The 13,605-nt window shown below is 40.1% G+C and overlaps 1 protein-coding gene across 4 annotated transcripts in view; it reads left to right on the top strand.

Annotated features, from left to right (window-relative positions):
• Positions 1 to 13,605, top strand: part of ndufv1 (NADH:ubiquinone oxidoreductase core subunit V1) — a 45,032-nt gene that overhangs the window by 10,000 nt on the left and 21,427 nt on the right. For all 4 annotated transcript variants that reach the window (XM_012961020.3, XM_012961019.3, XM_031905046.1 and 1 more), the window contains 4 exon segments: positions 174 to 357; positions 8,918 to 9,107; positions 9,320 to 9,532; positions 10,231 to 10,397. In XM_012961020.3, the coding sequence (XP_012816474.1) occupies positions 174 to 357; positions 8,918 to 9,107; positions 9,320 to 9,532; positions 10,231 to 10,397 (754 nt within the window).

Raw genomic sequence — 13,605 nt, 5'->3', positions numbered from 1 at the left:
CAAGGCAACAAACAATTGGCACAGGAACCATCAACAGTAATATAGAAATAAGGGCCCTCCTGAGTCTTTGTCATGTGACCTACTTTTAGAAATTCATGATGCCATATGAACCTTTTTACAATTACTAAATGGTAATAACCCTTTGTGAAAACATTATTCTGTGTTATCTTTAGGCCCAAGTATCTTGTAGTCAATGCAGATGAAGGTGAACCTGGAACATGTAAGGATCGGGAGATCATGAGACACGACCCCCACAAACTTGTGGAGGGTTGTCTGGTTGCTGGACGTAGCATGGGAGCACGTGCAGCATACATCTACATTCGGGGAGAATTTTACAATGAAGCATCCAATTTACAGGTAGTCATTAAATGTAATGCAATGTTAAATAACAAACGACCTCTGTATGGGCAGAAAAAGTTCAGTCAGGGCTGTGATGACAATATATTTAATTTCAACTTTCACACAATAAGTCCATCTTGTAGGAGCGTCACATAGGCTTGAAAATATATTCTGTGGGGATGTGCAAAAAAGTTTTTGAATTATTTACTTCCCTTTTATGACTCTTTCCAGCTTTCAAAAGGTGTCACTGATTCCAGCAGGCAAAAAACTATTGCTTTTTGCAAATTTTCTCAGAATAGCACACTCTACAACATACCAAAAGTTAATTTAAAGGTGAACAACCTTTAAGTGCACACGCCCTGTAATGTTGTCAACACACCCCAACTGGTAAAGGTAATTAGAACCTCTCTGGGGAGTTTGCCTGCTCACTGGATATAAAAAGTCTAAAAACCCCTCAACTGAAGAATGCTGTGGACAGGAGATTCACTCACAGTTTGTCAGATGTGGAGGAGTGGACAGAAACTGCAAGTCCAGATGTGACGGATAGACTGATAGACTTTTACCTAAAAAGACTGAGTGCAGAGATAAAATCGAAACGTGCTTCCTGCATGAAGAAATCATACAAAAACCAGGTTGTATTAGTGTGCATACCCCCTAAACTAATACTTGAAGCACCTTTTGATTTTATTTCAGCACTCTTTTTGGTTAAGAGTTGGTTTTTGGTTAAGAGTCTATCTGTCTATCTGGCACATCTGTGCTTGGACAGTTTTTGCATACTCCTCCTTGCAAAAATGTTTCAGACTTGTCAAATTGTGAAGGCATCTTCTGTGCATAGCTCTCTTCGGGTCATCCCACAGATTTTCAATCTGACAATAATCTGGCCTCTGACTGTTCTATTATGGAACACTGATCCTCTTTTGGTGAAGCCATTGCTTCACTGATTTAGATATATGCTTTGTTATTCTGAAAGTTTAAGGTCATCAGCTTCCTAGCAGGTGCTTGAAGGTTTTGTGACAAAATAGACTGAGACTTGGAGCTGTTTATGATTCCATCCACCTTGACTAAAGCACGAGTTCCAGCTGATAAAACACAGCCCCAAAACATGACGCTGCCTCCACCATACTTCACTGTGGGTATGGTGTTCTTGTGATGTGCTGTTATTTTTGTGCTTAACATACCTTTTAGAATTATGGCCAAATTTTCAACCTTGGTCTCATAAGATCATAATACATTTTTCCACATGGTTGTAGGAGACTGGGTATACCTGCAAAGTTTAGCTGGGCTTTGATGTTTTTTTTGTGAGTAAATGCCTTTGTCTTTCTACCCTACCCCACAACCCAATCATGAAGAAGAGGACTGATGAGTCAGTGTTGACTGATGAGTCAGAGTCAGTGTCCACTTGTTGATGACTGTATTAACAATGTTACAAAGAGTGTTTTTGATACTGTACCCCTGTCCTGATTGATGCCTTTCAATGATGAGATCCTTTTCATGTTTTGAAATTTCTTTTTGAACCATGGCTTTTTTCATGTTGGTTTGAAAAATGTGGTCACTGAATGAAATCTGATTGGTTGTTGGCTCCACCCAGTTTTTCTAACCTTGGACCACAGTTATATAGTAAAAACCACAGTGCAAAGTTTGGGAACCCTGGTTTTAATAGCGTGCCCTCTTTTTCTAATCTGGAACTGCAGTTACTCAGTGACTAACTCTGCATTTAGGGACCCTAAGATTAATCTTTAATTAACTTTTTTTTTAATTAACTATTAATAGTTAAAGAATGGCAGCTGTTAAAATTTCTCCACTGAAAACAACGAAAGAAATGCAATTGGCTTTTGTGGGCTCCGCCCACTTGTCCTAACCTTGAGTACGTAGTCACCCAGTCATTGACTGTGCAGAGTTTGGGAAACCTGGCATCAAACCAATAAAATTCAGTAGGTAAAGTCTGATAGGCTATTTGTGGCTCGGCCCACTTTCTAAAACTGCAATCCCCTAGTGACCAACTGGGAAGAGTTTGGGGGACCCTGGTGTCAATACTGTGAGAATGGCAGCAGGTTGAATTTCCTCATTGAAATTCAATAGGTAAAATCTGATTTCCTGTTGGTGGCTCTGCCCACTTTTTCTAACCTTGAACTGCAGTTACCTGGTGCCTAACCCTGTTTGGGTTTGGGGACCCTGGTGTTATTACTGTAAGAATGGCAGCATATAGTTCTGCCTACTTTTGGACATCATAATATCAACACAAATATCATATTTTCATTCAGGCTGACCCCATGACTATATGATTCAAGCTTCCTCTGACTCCTTTCCAGCTTTTTTAAAGGAACAGTAACACCAAAAAATTAAAGAGCTTTAAAGTAATAAAAATGTAATGTACTGTTGCCCTGCCCTGGTAAAAACTGGTGTGTTTGCTACAGTAACACTACTATAATTTATATAATAAGCTGCTTTGTAGCCACGGGGGCAGCCATTCAAGCTGGAAAAAAGGAGAAAAGGCACAGGTTACATAGCAGATAACAGATAAGTTCTGTAGAATACAATAGTGTTTTATCTGTTATCTGCAATGTGCCTGTGCCTTTTCTCCTTTGAATGGCTGCCTCCATGGCTACATAGCAGCTTATTTATATAAATTATAGTAGACTTTCTGAAGTAAACAGACAGCTTTTACCAGTGCAGGGCAGCAGCACATTGTATTTTAGTTACTTTTATACACTTTCATTTTCTGGTGTTACTGTTCCTTTAAATGCAGCCAAAAACTATGGCTCTGTAAGGCTACAGTTCTATTGTTGTTGTAACTTTGTTTTATATTTAGGCCTTCTTCTATTTATATTTTTTGTCTCTTTCAAACCACTGCATAATTGCTAGGTTAAATTGGGACCTAACAACCAGATAGTTGCTGAAATTCCAACCTGAAAAGCTGCTGAACAAATATCTAAATTATTCAAAAACTGCAAATAATAAAAAATTAACATTAATTGCAAATTGTCTCAGAATAGCACTCTCTGTATCATGCTAAAAGTTAAAGGTGAACAGCCCCTTTAAAGTGATACTGTCACCAAAAAATTTCTTAAGTCCTGTTTCTCTACATAAATCCTCCTGAAGATCCTAAACCTGACTGTCTCAATCTGTCAAAAGGACTACGTCATAAACTGGGAGGATTCAGCTTGCCGTTTGCTTCAAAGAGCCCCCCTCCCTCGCTCCTCGCATTGTGAACTAGATAGCAGGCAGGCTTGATCTTTCCGTTGCCTGCCTACTGCAAAGGACTGTGCCCCCCCTCGCTGCTCTTCCCACGAAGAATTAAATAGCAGGCCAGCTTAAGCTCTCCAGTGCCTGCCTGTTTCTAAAGGACCCCCCCCCCCCCATTACACATAGACAACAGAGCTGAGCTTGTCACACACTGGCTGAAAGCAGAGGGGGCATTGCAGGTCTGTGATTGGGCATATTTTTTCACTTGGGAGGCATTTGAATTAAAATTTGGAAGAGGGGAACAAACATGGCTGCTCCGTGGGTCTGTAATTCGTGCTACCATAATTATGAAGCGAAAAAACTTTGCAGATTTAGTTTAGAAGGAATTTAAAGCTGATACAAATTAAAACACAACAGCAGGTGTAAAAAAAAAATTTCATTATCACTTTAACACTTTTCCTGCCAAGCATGTATGTGATACATGCTTGCAGAAAAAGTCTTCAGCTGCCAAGTACGTATCACATATGTGCTTCCCAGTTTAGGGTCCTCTCTCTGCGCTGGCGGCTTTTGTAGAGAGTCTGGTGCACCCCGAACCCCCTAGGCAACAAGCCAAGGGGGCTGGCAAGTCTTCTAACAGCTGACATGATCGCACTCGTGTATGCTGTTAGAGCTTCCTCTTCCAAGTTTAGTTGGTGTAGAAAGACCATGTTCGATTTGTCAGAATGTGTAGTTTCCAAAAATATATTTTTTTTGGGGTTCTCTGTACAGTTAATATGCAATCGAGGGGTTCTATTAAAATTGCCAACTCTCAGAAAGTTGGCAGATGAGAAAAATCTTATGCACTACTTTCAATTGGGGTCAGTACATAGGCACATACTTTTGTATATAGTGGAGTCCCACAGGGTTCTGTATTAGGTGCACTTTTATTTAACTTGTTCATTAATGACTTAGGGGAGGGTATTGTAAGCAATATATGAGTGTTTGCAGATGACACAACAATCTGCAGCCCAATTCTATCCATGGTGTGGTATCCTTGAAGCAAGAGCTTTGCAAATTGGCAATTTGGGTGGCAAAGGCAAAGATGACATTCAATGTTGCTAAATGTAAGGTGTTAAAATATGCAAGCCAGTTATCTTCTTAATTAATCTTCTTAATTGCACTAGGTAAAACCATAATGGAAAAAATGGACCTTGTAGACAATAAACTTTGCTGTAGCAAGCAATACCAGTTAGCTTCTGCAGGTAAGGTTTTAAAGGACATGTAAACCCCACACACAAAAATGTGATCAGTGAATAGTCTCTTTGAAATCTTTCAGTACCACTCTGGTTGTCCAGAAGTTAATAGTAAGGCTTAAAGGGGAAGGAAAGGCTAAGTCATTTGGGGGTGCCACAATGTTAGGCACCCCCAAGTGACTTAGATCGATTACCTTGTACCCTGGGCTGGTGCCCCTGTTAGGAGAAAAAAGCACCAGCCTAGGCTACCTGTAGGAAGCGCTTCCTCCTTCCTTTTTCTTCTGCCGGCGAAATCCGTCGGCCAGCGCATGCGCAGTAGAGTGAAAAGCCGACTTTCTTGTTTAAGTTCGGCTCTTCACTCTACTGCGCATGCGGGCACAAGCGAAAAGGAAGGAGGAAGCGTTTGCTGCTACCCCGGGCTGGTGCTGTTCTCTTCGTACAGGGGCACCAGCCCGGGGTAAAAGGTAAGCGATCTAAGTCACTTGGGGGTGCCTAACATTTTGGCACCCCCAAGTGACTTAGCCTTTCCTTCTCCTTTAATCACTTAGATTTGCTTCTCCTCCTGTAAACCACTCGGGCCCCCTCCCTGTTGCTTCAGTCTCCCACTTCACTAACAGAGCCTTAGCTACTTAAAGTAGCTGCAGTGAATATGCATAGGGTGGGGCCACTTCTTGTGGGAGACTGAAGCAACACTCCCACTTTTCATTTTGCTCTGGCTTTCCCACTTGAGAGGTTGTGTATGCAGCTCTCATATAATGACAGTTTTAGGGGTAAAATGCTTTCAAAACATCTTTTTTTCTGTATCATTTCACATTTTGAGGGAGGGTGAATATTATACCGGATTAAGAACTTTATATAAAATGTCTCCTTTAAAAGGGGCATAGATATGCAGAACCGCATAAGAATCTTACACAGTGGGACAAAATTGTTAAATTTCAGGCCTCAAATAAAGAAAGGCAATACACAACACATATTTTAACATTTTACAGTGTACCCCCCCCCCCCCCACAAAACAACAAAAATAATAATAAAAATGTGCAAGAAATACGATTTCAATTTCACTTTCCAATGTGTTGCCACAATACCATTTCTTCTCCCCTGGGCCCTAATTACAGGCCCATAAAAGAAGGAACAATACATATTACAGCAAAAAAAGTGAATAGGGCAGCGATACAATATGCAAATCAATGCAATTCCAATTTTCTGTGTGTTATAGTACATAGCCATATGACCATATTTTAATTCTGTTTCCAATTTTTATACAATAGCAGCCTTGTTTGTTATAATAAAGTGCATATACAGTGGCTTGCAAAAGTATTCGGGCCCCCTTGAACTTTTCCACATTTTGTCACATTACAGCCACAAACATGAATCAATTTTATTGGAATTCCACGTGAAAGACCAATACAAAGTGGTGTACACGTGAGAAGTGGAACGAAAATCATACATGATTCCAAACATTTTTTACAAATAAATAACTGCAAAGTGGGGTGTGCGTAATTATTCAGCCCCCTTTGGTCTGAGTGCAGTCAGTTGCCCATAGACATTGCCTGATGAGTGCAAATGACTAAATAGAGTGCCCCTGTGTGTAATCTAATGTCACTACAAATACAGCTGCTCTGTGACGGCCTCAGAGGTTGTCTAAGAGAATATTGGGAGCAACAACACCATGAAGTCCAAAGAACACACCAGACAGGTCAGTGATAAAGTTATTGAGAAATTTAAAGCAGGCTTAGGCTACAAAAAGATTTCCAAAGCCTTGAACATCCCACGGAGCACTGTTCCCCCGATCATTCAGAAATGGAAGGAGTATGGCACAACTGTAACCCTACCAAGACAAGGCCGTCCCCCTAAACTCACAGGCCAACAAGGAGAGCGCTGATCAGAAATGCAGCCAAGAGGCCCATGGTGACTCTGGGGGAGCTGCAGAGATCTACAGCTCAGGGGGGGGAATCAGTCCATAGGGCAACTATTAGTCGTGCACTGCACAAAGTTGGCCTTTATGGAAGAGTGGCAAGAAGAAAGCCATTGTTAACAGAAAACCATAAGAAGTCCCTTTTGCAGTTTGCCACAAGCCATGTGGGGGACACAGCAAACATGTGGAAGAAGGTGCTCTGGTCAGATGAGAGCAAAATGGAACTTTTTGGCCAAAATGCAAAACGCTATGTGTGACGGAAAACTAACACTGCACATCACTCTGAACACACCATCCCCACTGTCACATATGGGGGGGCAGCATCATGCTCTGGGGGTGCTTCTCTTCAGCAAGGACAGGGAAGCTGGTCAGAGTTGATGGGAAGATGGATGGAGCCAAATACAGGGCAATCTTGGAAGAAAACCTCTTGGAGTCTGCAAAAGACTTGAGACTGGGGCGGAGGTTCACCTTCCAGCAGGACAACGACCCTAAACATAAAGCCAGGGCACCAATGGAATGGTTTAAAACAAAACATATCCATGTGTTAGAATGGCCCAGTCACAGTCCAGATATAAATCCAATGGAGAATCTGTGGCAAGATCTGAAAACTGCTGTTCACAAACGCTGTCCATCTAATCTGACTGAGCTGGAGCTGTTTTGCAAAGAAGAATGGGCAAGGATTTCAGTCTGTAGATGGGCAAAGCTGGTAGAGACATACCCTAAAAGCCTGGTAGCTGTAATTGCAGCAAAAGGTGGTTCTACAAAGTATTGACTCAGGGGGCTGAATAATTACGCACACCCCACTTTGCAGTTATTTATTTGTAAAAATGTTTGGAATCATATATGATTTTCCTTCCACTTCTCACGTGTACACCACTTTGTATTGGTCTTTCACGTGGAATTCCAATAAAATTGATTCATGTTTGTGGCTGTAATGTGACAAAATGTGGAAAAGTTTAAGGGGGCCAAATACTTTTGCAAGCCACTGTATTATTGTGCAAATATTCAAATCCCCATGTGAATCGGAAAGACAAAGGACCAAACAAAAAGATAAAAAACCTCCAAAAATCGTACAGCTTGAGGAACAAAAACTAGGTCAGCCGAGTTGACCGAGCACAGATGCTCATTCAAATTGTTTTCCAGATGGCAATATAACAAAACGATTATAGAAAGGATGTAAAGCATCAGCCACAATGCTGATAATTTACAAATATCTTAAATTGATAGGAGAGTCACTCCAATAATCTCTCTTGCTGATCTTTTGCGAGATCTTGCGATCTGCGGCACTATTTCCATACCATGCAATAATAGAATTTGTCATTACACTCTCTATAGAATGTGAAAAGTATAGAGGGGGAAAGGCTTGCTTTTCTCAGGCTTTACAAAAGTAGAGCTTTTGCTATGCTTTGCGAACAAGAGAGGAGGAATGCAGGCTCCAGGTAAGAGTTTGGAATCTGAACCCCCCAAAATTTGATGTTACTGACCTTCTCAACAATAGAGCCATTTATGTAATGGGCCTTATGAGCTGGAACGAGACTTCCTAAAATTTACAAACTAAAAGGAATCCAGTGAACTAGGCAGCATGCTTTTGATTGATTTTTTTTTAATTTAACATGACTATTTTCTCAAAACAGTAGTCATTCAAACATGTCACAGATTGTCCTTTTGGTACTGGTATATATAATAGTAGTATATAATAGTAGCATTAAAACACTCTGGGACAATACACTGTGCGGGCCCCTGTGGGGCAAACCCCAGTCCCGACCCTGCTTACGGTACTGTGTTAAAATGTATTTAGCTATTCCTGCATACAGATGTTTTTCAGTACAGGTATGGGATCCCTTATCCGAAAACCCGTTATCCAGAAAGCTCAGAATTACGGAAAGCCCGTCTCTCATAGACTTCATTTTAATCAAATAATTTAGATTTCCTTTTTCTCTTTAATAATAAAACAGTAACTTGTAATTGATCCCAACTAAGATATAAATAATCCTTATTGGATGCAAAACAGTCCTATTGGGTTTAAATAATGTTTTATTGATTTTTTAGTAGACTTTAGGTATGGAGATCCAATTTACGGAAAGACCCCTTATCCAGAATACCCTTGGTCCCTAGCATTCTGGATAACGGGTCCTTACCTGTCCCATGTAATGCGTTTTTAACATATGGTGTGCAAATAATGGAAACCGTATTACTCTTCTGGTATGATGAATTTTTTTCTTCAGCACATCTGTTTTCTTTCCTTTAGGTAGCTGTGCGGGAAGCATATTCTGCAGGGCTTATTGGGCGTAATGCCTGTGGCTCGGGGTATGATTTTGATGTGTTTGTGGTGAGAGGTGCTGGGGCATACATCTGTGGTGAAGAGACTGCATTGATTGAGAGCATTGAAGGAAAACAAGGAAAACCCCGCCTTAAGCCTCCTTTTCCTGCTGATGTTGGTATGACTTCCCACCCATACTTATCAAAATTAATTATTTTTAATTATCTGCATTTCACATACTTAAATTTGCAGTAACCATATTGTGATATTTCAACTTTAGACAAGTTACCTTTTGATTATAATAGTAAACTAATGATGAATCAAAGGCTTGCACTTTCCTTTAAAAAGAAAAATGCTGACTCATATTAATATGTTTTTTTTTTTCATCAGGTGTCTTCGGTTGTCCAACAACAGTTGCCAATGTGGAAACTGTTGCAGTTGCACCAACCATTTGCAGGCGTGGAGGTTCTTGGTTTGCTAGCTTTGGTCGTGAAAGAAACGCTGGCACCAAACTGTTCAACATATCGGGACATGTAAACAATCCCTGTACTGTGGAGGAAGAGATGTCTATACCTCTTAAAGAGCTTATTGAAAGGCATGCAGGTGCTGAATTTCATGAAAATTTGAAATATGAGTTAATTCTAAATATTAGCTTGCAGTATTTAGATCCATAAAGGCAGGGCCATACAGCTTAAAGCAAAGGGTATGTTAGGCATAAGTATTTCATTAAGTATAAATGCTGGATATAGCAAGTAATATCCTTCTTATAAGAAATAGTATGTCAACGCTGCTTAAAGGAACAGTAACACTAAAAAATAAAAATGTTTTAAAATAATTAAAATATAATGTACTATTGCCCTGCACTGGTAAAAGTTGCGTGTTTGCTTCAGAAACACTACTATAGTTAATAGAAATAGCTGCTGTGTAGCCATGGGGGCAGCCATTTAAATTGAAAAAAGGAGAAAAGGCACAGGTTACATAAGAAGATACCAGATAAACTGTGTAGAATACAATGGGAATCTGCTACTTATCTGTTATCTGCTTAGTAACCTGTGCCTTTTCTCCTTTTTTCAACTTAAATGGCTGCCCCCGGGGCTACACAGCAGGGTATTTATATAAACTGCAGTAGTGTTTATGAAGAAAACACACAACTTTTACCAGTGCAGAGCAATAGTACATAATATATTAATTATTTTTATACACTTTCATTTTTTGGTGTTACTGTTCCTTTAAATATATTGAGAGCAGTGGGAAAAAAGTATATCTGTTTTGGAACTAAACATATTTCTACCCTGTTTTAGGAGGAGTTACTGGTGGCTGGGATAATCTGCTTGCGGTGATCCCTGGAGGCTCCTCCACACCACTTATACCACAATCTGTGTGTGAAACAGTTCTTATGGATTTTGATGCTCTAGTCCAGGCTCAGACTGGTCTTGGTACAGCAGCCATTATTGTCATGAATAAATCAGTAAGCACTATATATGATATTTTTTTTATGTTTTCTTTTCTGTCATCTTTTATATATGCTGAATATGCTTAAGTTTTACACACTTTAAAGGCTACGTAGGGACTTTTTTAATTTTGTTTTAATTCAGTAACTGCATTACTGTTTCAGTAAGCATTTCTCTACATACATCTGTTAAATATTTTATTCTGTTTTTTTAAATATCACTGTACTTTTTTTGGATGGTGAAATGTTAAAAGAATTGGGAAAATTGAGGGGGATGGGTATCGGAGAAAGAGCCAGGAGATAGGGAAAAAGGCAATTATTATAATGTATAGCAGGGGTGGCCAATATGTCGATCGCGGCCCACCAGTCGATTCCCAGTGAATCACTGGTGGGCCGCGATGAAGCCAGGAAATGCGGAAGTGCTGTGTGAATGTGTACTGGCATTCACCAGTCGACCGCGGAATGAAAAAGTCAGGCCACCTCTGATGTAGACAGTAAAAAATACCAGTACAGCAAAAAGTGTAACAAAATCACAGAATGTGTTTGAGACTTTAAAAGGTAAAATACTTTTTATATATAATGCCAAAATATTCCACAGCACTTACTAAGAGATTATGCATAATTCATATAAGTTCCTGCCCCAGTGGAGCTTACAGTCTAAGGTCCCTATCACATCAGAAGCTAATTAAAGAAATGCTGTCATGGGAAAATATTTTTTCCCCCAAAATGCATATGTTAACCCTTTTACTGCCAGCTGTTTTGGTCAAAGCGGAACTTGTATTGCCAGGAAAACAATATATCGTTTTTTTCAGGACAGCCTAAGCTTTCCAAATATGATAGAATTTTTGTGTAATTCTAATTCTGTAACAAGATATAGGCTTCTAAATATCTAAAAATTTAAAAAAAAATCAAATTTTCCATAATATAAACACACATACTAGAAACAAAAATTATTTTATGCACAAAAATCCAACTGATTTAGAAAGTCCCATGTCTCCTGAACGTGCCAATACCATATATATAGTTTTATGGAGATTTCACACTTGTATAGGTCAAAAACTCCCAGCAGTACACTACCAAATTTCCAAAGCACTGCTTCAGAAAGCTGCATACTTTAGATTTCAAGGCCAAAAAATCCACTAACAGAAGGTTAATCCCAGAAAATTGTACATTTTTGGAAAGCACAGATTCTGGTGAATCCAGAATAGGCACAACTGTCTGTCTAATCCAAACTATCAAGTTGCAATGCTTTCCTAAAGTTATTTGTTTTTATCAAAATTTATGCAATTTCTTAAAAATCACTTCAAAGCTTCCAGTCTATAGTATCTTATCTCCTACAGGTCATAAAGTAACCAAATAAAACACCCTAAATATGAAAGCCATGGGTCCACTGAACAGTTTGATGCCCAATATGTATAGGTTTACCTATGGTCTATCATTATATGTGGGATAAAGCTAGTAGAAAGTACGCTCACCCCAGAAAGTCATATATCTTTGGAAAGTACACTTTCCCCTGAATCTAAAATGGGTACCCCTGTCTTTCTACTTCAAAGTACCAAGCTGTAAAGCATGCCTAAAGTTGTCAATTTTGATAACATTTCCAAATATCCCCTCAAGGCTTCCACTTTGCAGCATCTTATCTCCCACATAGCACTAGGTACCAAGATAAAACACCCAGGGGTCCACTGAACAGTTTGATACCAAATATGTATAGGTTTACCTAAGTATGTGGCATATAGGGGCCCCAATGACAACATACCCCTATATCAGTGCTGTCCAACTGGCGGCCCGCCCCCCTCTGTGTGGCCCCCCACCTGTCTGGCTGCTTTGATGCCTTACCTTTTGAGTAAGCATTAAATGGTATCAGTACTGAGATTAACTGCCCCCCTGCCTGGTTCTCAACTCAGATTCAGGCTGTAATCCCTCTGTATTGTTTAAAAATGTAATCCCCTGTGTTTTTCACACCTTTTAATACCTGCATTGTTCACCCCCTGCAGTGTTCACACCTCAGGCTCAGCCTGTAATCACTCCCATTGTTCACTTCTTCACACCTCAGACATAGGTACTGTAGGCAGAGTATGGCACATACAGCCAGCATAGGTCAGGGAGGGTATGGCACACACAGTCAGGGTAGGGCAGGCAGAGTATGGCACATACAGGCAGGGTAGGGCAGGCAGAGTATGGCACACACAGGCAGGGTAGGGCAGGCAGAGTATGGCACACAGAGGCAGCATAGGGAAGGCAGAGTATGGCACACACAGACAGCATAGGACAGGCAGAGTGCTGCCTGTGTGTGCCATACTCTGCTTGCCCTATGCTGCTTGTGGGAGGTGAACCTGGCAGGGGTTTGTTGTGGGAGTTTGTTAGCAGTTGGAAATAGCCATTAAATGGTCCCTAAGGTGTGTAATTATGTACTGGGGGTTGCTCTGCTATCCACAGGGGAGGAGGAGGCATATGGAATTTAAGAGTATATCTTAATATGACATAATTCTTTCACATATGAATGATGGTTGATATCCCCACAGTAAGGACCAAGCATTTGGGATTTTGCTGTGCTACCACCATTGTGATAAAATAGGTGTGGTTTGAAGTGGGTGTGGTTTCAAAAAGGGCAGTGGTCAAAACTGGCTTCCATTAGCGGCCCTCCACCATGTATGCTAGAGAAATTCCGGCCCTCGGCACTGTAGAAGTTGGACAGCACTGCCCTATGTGATCTGTCATTTCAGCTCCTGCAAAATCAACACATTTACATCCTTTATGTGGGATAATGCTACAAAAAAGTACACTCACCCCAGAAAGCCATATATTTTTGGAAAGTACACATTTCCCCGAAATCTATAATGGGTACACATTTCTTTTTACTCCAAAGTACCAAGCCGTAAAGCTTTCCTAAGTTTGCAGATTTTTATGACATTTCAGAAAATCGCCTAAAAATGTTGCAATTTGCCGCATTTATCTCTCACAATTTCTTGCGTAAAAAGGCAAATCACCCCAAATAGGAACACTTAAGGTCTACTGAACAGTTTGATGCTTATACAGGGATAAAAATGCAATAAAACCATAAAAATTGTGCAAATCAGTAAAACAATAAGTTACACCACAGTGTAATTTAAGTGGTCAGAATACCTGATCCAATAGTCACGCTGTCAAAATAAACAGTTTTTAGGGAAAAGGAACTAAAAACTAAGTGGTGAAATGGGGGAAAAAAGTGTTTGTGTATACATGT

This window comes from Xenopus tropicalis, chromosome 7, assembly GCF_000004195.4.
Source record: "Xenopus tropicalis strain Nigerian chromosome 7, UCB_Xtro_10.0, whole genome shotgun sequence".
Classification (NCBI taxonomy): domain Eukaryota; kingdom Metazoa; phylum Chordata; class Amphibia; order Anura; family Pipidae; genus Xenopus; species Xenopus tropicalis.
The sequence above is the reverse complement of the archived record's forward strand: the minus strand, read 5'-3'. Positions and strand labels throughout refer to the sequence as shown.